The sequence below is a fragment of the Anser anser genome, assembly GCF_964211835.1.
Source record: "Anser anser genome assembly, chromosome: 1".
NCBI lineage: Eukaryota > Metazoa > Chordata > Aves > Anseriformes > Anatidae > Anser > Anser anser.
This window is the reverse complement of record NC_139720.1, coordinates 94507914-94520092: the sequence shown is the minus strand read 5'-3', so window position 1 is coordinate 94520092 and position 12179 is coordinate 94507914. Positions and strand designations below refer to the sequence as shown.

At 36.7% G+C, this 12179-nt stretch overlaps 1 protein-coding gene across 50 annotated transcripts in view; it reads right to left on the bottom strand.

The window, feature by feature from the left end:
- Positions 1–12179, bottom strand: part of ABI3BP (ABI family member 3 binding protein) — a 172234-nt gene that overhangs the window by 61646 nt on the left and 98409 nt on the right. For 38 of the 50 annotated variants that reach the window (XM_083821425.1, XM_083821426.1, XM_083821439.1 and 35 more), the window contains 8 exons: positions 8853–8918; positions 8366–8440; positions 4378–4443; positions 3859–3921; positions 3216–3281; positions 2776–2841; positions 1089–1163; positions 144–218 (listed from right to left, as the gene is read on the bottom strand). In XM_083821425.1, coding sequence (XP_083677551.1) covers positions 144–218; positions 1089–1163; positions 2776–2841; positions 3216–3281; positions 3859–3921; positions 4378–4443; positions 8366–8440; positions 8853–8918 — 552 coding nt within the window. The remainder of the gene's footprint in view (positions 1–143; positions 219–1088; positions 1164–2775; positions 2842–3215; positions 3282–3858; positions 3922–4377; positions 4444–8365; positions 8441–8852; positions 8919–12179) is intronic. The other 12 variants (XM_083821427.1, XM_083821443.1, XM_083821434.1 and 9 more) reach the window with 10 other exon arrangements.

Here is a 12179-nt window from a genome sequence, read left to right as displayed (position 1 = left end):
TGACAATGGCAGAACAAGATTATAACCAGTAAAAAGAACAATGATTATGTGTGTGAAATGATATGCTGGAAGAAATGCATTCATATGGGATGAAGTGCTCAAAAGAAACAGAGTTTTTCATTGCGTGAAAACAACAACATTACCTAATGTTACCCTTGGCCATTGGAAAGGATGATAAGTTTTAGGTGTAAAAGATTCCAGAATGGATTCAATTGTTGCTGTTGGAAGAAATGGTGACAGTCGTAAGACAGTAAAGAGCTAATGGAAGAAACTCTTGCTTCGCAAGCAAAAACAAATCCGTTTTTACAAGAACAACATAAATATTTCACTAATTCTTGGACACTTTTCAGTTTATCTAGTATGCATTAGAGAGAAATTCAGTCTTTTGAACTGCACAGAGCTTCACTGTCTTTAAATCATTGCATTTGTGATGTGCAGAAGTTTTGGACATTCATTTATTCCTGCCTTTATTGCAACTGGTCTGTATCTCAATCACTGCCAAGTAAGATTTTGAAGTTTAGCATTTACACATTTTGAGTTCTGGTCCATTACCTAAAGAAAATGGTGTGTAAAATGCATGAATGTAATGAAGAGGATGTGTTGAACGATCAATCAGCCAAGACACTTAAACTATAAGATTTGGACTAGAAAGCTGACAATCCAACTACTGTTTCAGTCCAGAAGTATTAAGTGTCTCTGACTTTTGTCTGTGACCATTTTCACGCAATTAAAAGAAACACTCTCCTTAATATTCTTAACAAGACTACAGCAGTAGAATGCAGCTTACAGCATACATCACACTATTTAGATCAGTAGCATTGGACAATAAATACTGTTTTCTCGATTATCTATGTGGCATATTTTTCAAAATACTGAAGGCGAATCAGGTAACTATGAATTGCCATATACATCATAAGTGTGAGAAAGCAACAGTGTCAACCACTAATAGCAACCTAAACTCAAAATCCAGACGTTACGGTCTAATCCAAATGTGCACTGAAAGTGAAGACAACCAGCGTAGTCATTTCAGTGAGTTTTAGAGCCTGATCTGAGCTACTGATTAAAAAGAACTAGGCAGTGTATTGTACCTGGTTCGGTATCTGCTATTTCAGGCTTACTAGGTGTCACAAGGCTTGAAAGAACAGGCTGAATATCATTGAAAGCTATAAAACAAACAAACAAACAAAACAGTTGAGAGTATCTACGATTATTGTTTCTATACGTAGCTTTCTGTTCTTATACCTAATTTGCAATGCAGATGCCCATCCCTTACCTTGAAAATGGAGCAGTGCTGGTTTAGAGTAGGAACTGAAGCTAGTGGCTAAAGTGATAATTGAAACTAAGTGGCAGCCAACCACAGCTATTATGATATTAGAGAGTATGGTCCACATAACTGAAAGCAACCCAGAAAATATAAAAGATAAAAGAACTTCCGACACAATGGCTAGAAGCACAAAGCACTGAAAAAAAAAGGAAAAAGGGTAGAAAAAAATAATTCATAAAGCTCAAAAACACAAGAACAACACCAATATACTTCTTCACAAGACTAAATTGTTTTCAGTGCTTTGCTTTCTTCGAAGACTCTGTGAGTTTGATTTTTTTTAGAATACGTGCTTATAAGCAATATACATACACAGAGACATACCAAACAAAGGTAAAACAAATAAATAAAAAACATCACCAAATACTAAAGCAAACAAAAAGCAGTAAGAAAAAGATTTAAGACTCTGGCATAAAGAACAGCAGAGAATATGTGTGCATCTATCTGAGCATATAATAATTAAACATGAAGGTACCTAATTGGCTTAAAGAAAAAAAATAATTAAGCTTTAGGCATTTTGAATTTATTTATCAAGGTTACTTCATCTAGGTGTATTTCAAAATACCCTTAATAGCTTTTGGATAAGCAAATGGAAGACCAGAAACACTATCGGGTGAGTTTCTCAGTAGTAAGCACACACACAAAAAATGATATATATATATATATATATATACACATATATACATATATATATATATATTTCTCCATTGCCAAAAAAGCACACTTCACAATTAGCTTCTAACACAGAGCGATGCTCCCAGAACCACAGCCAGAACTTTCAGGAATCTACTATTTACCTGCATCTTAGAGGGAACGATACATTAATAATGTTCATACACTTTTAATTTGCACTTGACTTCAAGTTTGTAGGCTTGACAGTTTGCTCACGCAATACTTACTGACCTCATGGGTCAAGAATACTGCCAGGCCACATGCCTGGCCTTGCACACCTACCAATACAAAAGAAGCTGCTGCCATGAGCTTCTCCCACATTGTCACCGAGTGCCACAGCCAATGCCTTAGGAAAATGGATTTTCACGTGCCGCAGCTTCATTTCCACATTGGTGCTTCACCCCAACACAGGCCCAGAGAAATAACAGTTCCACTAAAATCACAACACCATTGGGGAAAAAAACTCCTGTCCTGCACCAATTCCAGACCAGCAAGAACCATCGTTACCAGATCTGGCCAACAGCACCATCAGGTGCTGAAGGCTGGTGGTAGCTCTGAACCCCAAAGACGACCCTGTGCTTCACCACCAGGTGAGAAGAGGCAGCATGCTTCAAGTCCTAGCATGACATCAAAAGCTGCACAACAGCAGAGCAGTCACTTCAAGGTGGTGACAATGTAAATGAATGCACAGATGACAGATGGCTGCCTGGAAAGCCAGCAGCCGGGGGCGTGAATGAAAAAGAGGGAAAGGAGAAAATGGAAAAAGGGGTTTTGCTAGTTACCCGTCACTGTTTGCTGGGTCGCCAGGGGGGAAGGAGAGGTGGATTTCAGCCTTGGTCGCCGGGTAGCTAAGATCAAAAACAAAAACCACCTTCAGGTCCTTGCGCTGGCTGTCATCACAAGGGTGATACCAAGACACAGTGACAAACAGGGAGATAGAGCCCTCCTCGAGGCAGGCCTCCATGTCACAGCATCCCCTCCCCTGGAACAATCCTTCTGTCCTTCAAATGGCAGAGCTAGCCCCAGGTAACAGAGGAAGCCTTGAAGTGGAGGAGGCCGTACCGCAGACGCTTAACAGTGTAGCTCTTACCCAAGAGCCATTAGGGACCAGCTACGTCATGCACCTACTTTTCAGGACAGCCAACACCAGAACAGGCTCACCTCTGCAGGGAATAGCACTGCCTGAGTACCCAAAGCAGGAAGGGAATCGCTGGCTATTTACCCATCATAGTCCTCGTGGTTTCCGGTGAAGCAGACGAGGTGGATTCCGGAGCCCATCTCTGGGTTGCTACGGTCAGACATGGAAATGATCTTGAGATACCTACACAGTCCTGCCAGAACAGGCTACCTAAGTCCGCACCACTCCCCATGACATCTGGAAACCCCAAGTCTTCCCTTAGGTTAGTCCCTAAGCCAATGAGCAACACACCTACTCATCCAGCTAGAACTTAAATGCTCAAGTCTCTGGAACAAAAGAGGAAAAAGGGGTAACTGACTCCTTGTAAGGAAGCTCTGGAACACCTACACCACATCAACAGCAACACCAGTAGTAGTAGAGTTATCTTTCTGCCATATTGGAACGTTTCATTCTAGAAAGAAGCTTCTGAAGAAAAAACACGTGTAGAGACAGACGCACAGACAAGCAAGGCATGGTGTGATAGATTCTTTCTGCTAAATGGCCCTGCAAAAAAATGATTCCCAGGTGACAGCAAAAGCAGCGGTTCAGCCATCAGAATCATGGAACTAGCATGACAAGTGTTTTCGCAAGCCAACGTACATTAACAAACCCAGATATTGCTCAAAGCAGGTGAAAATGACATCAGGTGATGGAAGGGGAAAAGAAAAACAAAAAAAAATGTATTTACCCTCCACTGTTCCTTGGATTGCAATGTAAGGAGGAGGAGGTTTCACCTTTGGTCTCTGAGTAGCTAAGATCAAACCAGAAAACTGCCTTCAGATTCTACAGAGGAACGGTGTTTTTCAAAGCAGTACCAGCATGGAGTTGGAAATACATGACGTGCACGTTACATTCAGCTATTTTACACAAATACCTGCTCTCGTTACAGTATTATTCCATCCTTAAAGCAAGGCAGCCTGGCTGCATTAATGTAGGACACAAGCAGTTAACATTTTATTGAACTAGGCCTCTTGAGCAGAAAATTTATTTAGAGGAATTGAGAAGCTTAACAATGAAGTATCTCCTTGTTATCATTTATAAAAGGGACTGATCACATCACTGACATTACTGGTAAAACATCACTGGTGTTATCACTAGCAGGGAAGAAAAAAAAAGGAAAAAAGGTGGGGTTGCTAAATCTTAAAATTGTGTGCCTCATTTTTAAGTACCGCCAAAATACAGAAATTGTAATGGAATTCCTATTTACCCATCATTGTTCTTGTGGTTTCCAGAGAAGGAAACGAGGTTGGCTCCAGGACCGATCTTGTGAAAGCTAAGGTCAGAGACAGAAACTATCTTGAGATATTAAGGCCTTCTTGCTACATGTATGAATGCATCATTTTAATCACATCCAAATAAACCAGTAATTAATTTGTGGTTATCAAGGTCTACTTTTCCTACCTAATAAATCACTTATCAATTTTTTTTTATCATTCCATACTATCAAAAGAAACAAAAAAACAAAAACAAAAACACCCCAATGAGCTGCTAAACACTGCTGCTATGAAAAAAAGTAAACAATAATGAAGCATTCTTTATACATGAGATGATTACAGCTGAATCAGAAATTTAAACAAGCATGAATTAACAACAAGAAACCGGAATTCTGGTAGACGATAATGACAGTCTTGATGTTCTACAGTTACCTTTTAACTGTAATAAATGACAGATTCTAAAATCCATTTTCTAGCACCAAAGTAATAATTTCAAGCTATAAATTGAGACCTAGTAGATTAATATGTACCCAGAACTTCAGCCTACATCCAAGATACTGTCATATTTTAGTAATGGCCACCTTTTATTTTATCTGGATAACACTAAACTAGCTCTCACTTCTACATTCCTTGTCATCCTTACAAATCTCAACTTTGGGGAGAAAAAACGTATGCCTGGGAAGAAAAGGAAACCATAGCATCCCTGCAGAAAAATGCATACAGGTAACTTCAATATGGACTTCCATCAAGATCTGGACCAACAAGAAAAACAACTTGTGCTTTCTTAACCAAAATCTATAAGAATCTCTAACAGAATAGCACCTCCTTAATTTACAGCAGTAGTAGGTTTCCATCCTGGAAGAAACATGAAGTACTTCAAACAGACAGGATGTCATATTCACACCATTAAACAAGCACAGGCTAAAAGAAGAGTCACACCTGTTGTCTAGAAATTAATGAACTGATATGCAAATGACTATAGTGAAATGCAAAGATAATGGTGAAAAAAAATTTATATAAAAGTATATTATTAATAATAAGAAAAAGAAGAGAAGGGAAAGTTGATAAAAGCACAAAGCTAATTATTAACATAAGCAGAAGACAGGTCAAACAGTAGATATTTTGGAAAATGGAATAAAAATTTTGGAACTGCCAAACACACTGGTAAGAATATGTTATAGGAAAACTGGAAGAGCACAGATTTGATGGACTAACAAAGGGAAAATTTCAAACATGGAATTCTTGTTCTGAAAGAACTCCATGAGATTCCTCCAGCCTAAAACAAAACACCTAGAAAACGTAATAAAATTCCAAATAGGCTTAAAGAACCTTGGCAAGCAAAATATTTGCTGAAAAAACAAACAAACAAACAAACAAACAAAAACACTAATAAGTAATTGATCAACTAACTAAGCAGTTGTTTTTTAAGAGACATCATGAAGGTCACTGATCACAGCTAAAAGACCCTCTCCAGGGGAAATAACATATAAGCAAGTATTTTAATGTAGTGCTCATTGTGTGGCTAGAAATCCTCATCTTCCTTTAATTGAAAGACTCTTCCATTCACTCTTTTCTCTCTCCAACACACACACATGCAAAAACAAATCAAACCAGAATTCCTCAGGCAGGTTACTTCAAGGCAGTCCTTCAAATACATACAACTGTATATGCTAACTGTTCTCATCTCAAACCAAACATATGTGTAAAATCTGTTAATCAGTCGTTATTATCATGCTTAAACACATTTTCAACTCTCCTTGAAATCTGGGACTCATCTTTGCATGGAAATGTCCATGTTTCATTAAAATGATTAACGTCAGACTAGATCAGACATGATTCTACCCATTCTCCCAGACATTGTAAGTATTGGGCACCTATCCACCATCTGGTTTGGAAAAAGCACAGTATAACTTTCTTTACAGGCAAAGCATACAGAATAAGAGAGCTGAACTTGGATGTGCTATTATGCCAATATGTAGAAAACACTGCTGAACCATTCTGTTAAGGCATTTGATCAGAAGTTATTGTTCAGTATGAAAGATGTGTTAGTGATAAATACTGATCACTATCTCTGCCAAATAAATGCATAAAACTTAAGTCATCTCCATGTCTTGACTTTAAGAATGTTTAGTTGGAGTGTGCAAGCTTTACCATTAGTTTGCAATTACAAGCAACTGGACAGCTGCTAAAAGTTTCCTATCAAATGCACATTTAGTCCACTCCTTACTGCAAGGGAGTTCTGGCAACAACATGAAATGGTCTTTGGATGGAATTGTCATTACTGACAGGAAACAAAATATATCTTCATACAGACACAGTAAAACAAGTAGAACCTTAAGCATTGATATAACTGCTTTTGTTCACAGTTGTTCTGCAACACGTTGATAAGTTTTAATGTAATCTCTGCACACAAGATGTTAAAGAACCCTACAGAATAAACATTGGCAAGGAAGAAGAGGAAAACTATATATGCTTTAGATTAATTATTGTATATTGTGCAAATAATCTAACAAGTTAAATTTTATTGGAGTCTGGCAATAACAGGTTTCAAGAGTGTTTGATAACACCATATAGAAGTGGAGCAATTTGTTACAAATATTTTCTTTAATTACAGTGCTATGTAGTTGCTTAAGAAGTTGTACTCAAGCAATGCATAATCATGTTTTAATTCCTATTAGCTTTGGACCTATCCTGTCTTGCTTACCGGCAGCAAAGCAAAATGTCTAACTTAGATAACTGCTTTGAAGATATTTGAATGAAGGGACTGAAGGATCTATTCCCTGCTATATTGAACCTTCCATATTCATTCATCTCCATGCGAATTGGATAATCCCGCAAAATGATTTAGGTTACCTTTACTTATTTTACATTTATATTTGCAGCTGAATATCATCATCTCTAAAGCATCAAGCTGTTGCTTAATTTCATGTTGCACTGCCAATGTGTTGCAGATTTAATACTATTTTTCCTGAACCAAAAATGCTGGAATAAGGGAACTAGTCACATCAGCCAAAACCTACTAAACGTGTATGCTCCATTTTAAGGCTTAAAAATCTGTATTAGGTCAATATAGGTATTTGTATATTGACTCATATTGCTAATGTTAACACTAAGCTTTTAAACTGTCTTCGCAAATTCATCTAATTGATCAAACTGTTTTACTTTAATTAAGTGAAAGGGATAAAGATGAACAGGTAGGAAGAGCAACTGCATAAGCATTATTTCCACAGAATATCAGGATAGCAAAGGATCATGAACAATTTTCTACAAGCTAAATACAGTGGGACTCAGTCAACAGAGGGAAGAACTGCCATGGGGAAAAAGAAAAAACAAAAGTGGCCTTTCAATTAGATAAGTACCTTGCTAAAGTCTAAGGATTCACAAGTTACTGTCCATGGAACACTAACAAAACTGATGTAGCTCCTGCACACAGATCAAACATGGCTGAATAAGTTAACTGGCTATTTCTGGTTGATTTGGTAAAAAAAAAAAAAAAAAAGATGGTTTCCATTAGTCTAGCCAACACAAACAACACACATGATGCTAAATTGGCCAAATTATTGTCAGTTTGCTATTGATCCTCTTATTTCTATGGGACTTACTCAACCCCTTCAACCATTAGAACTATATTGATCATGGATTTAAATGTAACTTACGTTAACTTGCACTATAACCCACCTGCAGTATTGTAAATGAAAAAGAGACCACTACTATATGTAATAAGACATGCTAAAGCTTATTAACATCAAGCACTGCAATACAGACTTCTTAGTGTATTAGGAATGTAGACCAAGGACAGAAAAGAGGGCTTATTATTATGGAGTATCGTAATAAATTTCCTAAGTTAGCCTGGTATTTGAGAGAACAAATTAATTCCTACAGTTCTGTAGTTATTCTAATTCATGTTAACTAATAACATGCCAAAGGTATGATAAAATCTGTGTCATAATTTTTATTTAAAACCACATTTTCAACTATTACCAGGTACAGCAGACAGCATTTCTTGGATGCCAGATGTTTCAGATCTTGAAGTAACAGGCTGTTTTTCATCAAAAGCTGAAATAAAATCTCGAGTTAAAGTGAGAATGGACCTCAGAGCCACAGTATTTGAACAGCAGCTGTTGAGCAGTTCAAGACAAGACTGATGTGATCAAGCAAGATAGCAGCAGCTTTAGAGATGACTGTGAAATGAGGTGCTACATGAACACTGAGGCTGGCATGAGGTGAAGTAAGGTCAACTCTGATATCTCATGCTAGGTAGAATTCTTCTTACTGATTTTTTAAGTACCTATTCTTTGAAATAAAGTTGATTACACAGAAATGGCTGAGATGGGAAGAAGTAAAAATTTAAAAAAAAAAAAGCGCCTTTTATCAAGTAGTCTTCAAAGCAATGTGTTTGAATGAATTTTAGCATTGCCCACATGATGGCAAGGGATGGGAAATGGTAATGGAATTACATGCTATTTACCCATCACGCTCTCTCTGGTTTCCATGGAGTAAAGAGATGTGAATTTCAGGTCTGGCTCCTGTGTAGCTAAGATCAAATACGAAAACAATCTTGAAATAATGAGTGAGGTTAGTTTTTAAATGAGGTGATCTTTGCCCTTTATTAGGGGAGCCAAAAGTCTACATTTATTTTAATTTTCTTGTATATACATTTTAAAGTGATATTTGTGATAGCTTACTCTGTTCTCTCTGTGTGTAGATATATATTTATATGTTATATATATATTTATATATTATATATAAAAATATACATATATATATATATTTGACACATAACATCTAATTTTGAAGCATTTAAAACAAGACCAGCTGATTTTAAAATTCTTTCCAATAGCGACATCTGGCAGGAAACCCCTTTCCCCCCACGTTTAGTTAGGATAAGCCTTTTAAATAAGGAATTGCAAATGCCCAATGTTATTTTCATACAGCATGCCTTCACATTTGAAATTAGGCATAAAGTGATAAATCAGGGCTTAATCACACTTAAAAACATCACTTCATGCACACAAATTGGAAATCCTATACAACTAGCGTGGTGAAAAGCCTGTCAATGTTCTTTAGACAAAGAGGCAGAGTAAATTAATGGTTCGTTACAAAAAGCTTTATTTTGTGTGCACACCAAAGCAGACACAATGTGGGATGCACATTAAATCCAGCTAGTCTGCATTTTTAAAAATCTTGTGGGAATGGTTCACTGCCTAACAAAACCATGTGGTATCAACCTAAAGCAGGATCACAATTCAAAATCTCATCCTGCAGACCAATTCTTTTTTTCTTATCTCTAAAATCTTTGGAATCAGAACAGTAGCTTAACAAAACTAACCAAATTATTGGCAAATATATATGTATTTGTAGCAACTGTATGACAAGTTACACAGAAGCAGCTGATATAAAAGTTATAAGGAAAAAGCCTTCTGCAAACACTTGGCAGCCAATATGCTTAAGTAAGTCTCCGCCTGTTGAAAAGCAATGCCAAAATGATGTAAATAATTACTGAATCTATTCTATTTAGCCAGTACTGTCCTTGCGGTTGCTATGAAGGACAAAAGAATGAACTTTAGTGTTGGTTTCTGGATAGCTAACGCCAAATGAGAGAAGTTTAAGACATCAAGGCAGGCTGTTTCGAGAAGATGAGTTATCAAAGGTTGGATCATACTTCCTGTTGATGCTAGATTCATATTCAGCCCAGGGACCTTAATTTCCCCCAGCTGCCACAAAGTTCATTTAATATAAATACCAAAAATGATCATCCTTTGGTGTAAAATGGCTTAAAAACATCTAAGTTTTTGTGACTATATTTTAATGAAAACACAGATGCAAAAAATCAGTTTCTACCCAATCAGTAAGGTCACCGTTTCCGTTGGAAGAAATATGCAGCCAGTGAAAGAAAAGTGCTCTGACTACTTCTGTGGGCAGTGGTGTATGAAAAACTGAAAAGTAGGTGCTTTTGATACTAGGAACATTCATGACCTATTAAAGTCAAAGGACAAGTAATAAGAAATCCAAGTTGTCTGATTCTCTACATCTATGGAAAATGCTGTGGTTGTTCTGACAGCACAAGCCACAGAGAGCAATAACGCCACACCTGACTAGCTGCTGAAAGTTTTCCATCTAATGAAGATATGATGTGACTGAAATGACCTTGGAAAGCATACAGCTCTCAACTTGAAAAGGAAACAAAAACACTGCACTAATGGGGAGGCCGGATAACTGTCAGTACCACCCATGGAGCAACAACACAGCTGCATCACGTTTGTGTTCAGTATGAGTTTTATAACAGAGGAAAGCTCAGACATTTCCAAATGTATTGGTGATGAGAAACTGAAGGAACATAGACTAAAGTTTAACAAAAGACTAGGGAAAACATGAGTACCGTATGTATGATGTAATAAGCTAAACCCCAGATTACAAAAAATGTTAATGATTCACTCAATTCCACTTTACTGTTGTCAGATATAACAAGTTTGAAGGGTGCTTGAACAGTTACTGTAAGAGAGAAATACACCATTTCCTCATGTTAGGATTTTAGATCACACTGCCTTTCACAAATACATTGCTAATAAATTCACTTTTTCTGTAGCTATGTTACTAAGCTGCACTTAACTAATATAGCAACAAATGCAAAAAGCTGCTGATGTATTAAGTTTTAGAACTATGAAAATAAGACATCATTGGCACTTGAGCTTACTAATTTCTCAAGGTATTTTACAGTTTATACTACCAGCCTTTTTGAATCTGGGCACTTAATATTAAAGACCAAATCCTTCCTGAGACTCTTACTATTGTGTTTATTTATTTAGTAAATGTTGAGCACCAACAGTTTCCAGGTAATTTGTGTGTGTTCAACAAGTCTGTAAATAAGGGTATTTCAATCAGGCCATACGATGTGTATCTTTGACACACAAGCATTGTATAACACTTAAGTCCATTTAGTAAGGTTAATGTTCATTGCCCTTAAAATATTGAAGCATACTCTTGTCTTTTTTTTTTTCTCTGCAATTCTTGAAGTATCCCATATTAAATCTAGTACACTAATCAACCCACAACTTCTAAGACAATCGAATGTATTTCAAAATAACCAATTACTAGATATGCCACATGACATGTATGGAATCCTAAGCATTTTAGATGTGCTGAATCTTGAGTGTCAAGAAAAAGCCCGCCTTTCTTCGAAAGCTGAAATGAAAATCTGGGCCTAAAATGTTTTAACAACCCCAAAGGCAACAGAATATTAGGAGGAATCTGGTAAATGAAAACAAGCCATCCAGGCAGTATCAGTCCAAATGGAAGCAAAACGAGAGATGGCTTGCAAGTCAGCTGAGATATTATTATTTTATGACAACAGTGAAATTTGTTTATTTACTCTCTATTAGATAGGATTCCTGTAAACTAAGAATTTGATTTCTCCATTTTGAAGTAGGAGTAGCAACTCCAGGAAAACAAACAAAAAACTAACTAAATAAAAACGGAACAGCAAGAGACAATAATATGCTCTGATAGCCATCAGTCAGTAGGTCAGTACCAGAAAAAGACTATGATGGAGAGAAGAAGAGAGCTACAGAAGCATTAAAAAACAAAATACAACAAGAAAAATATGACTCTAAACAGACCAAATGAATGTGATTGCTACCCATAACTGTTGCTGATGACTTAGTTTCTTCGGAAATCATAAACAAAGATATTTCCAATTCAATTTTAATTGCAGCTGAAGGGAAAGCACATGGATAAACCAGGATAGTCTCATACTGGTATGGCAATGAGAAACACAAGAGAAAAGGAAATACAAAGA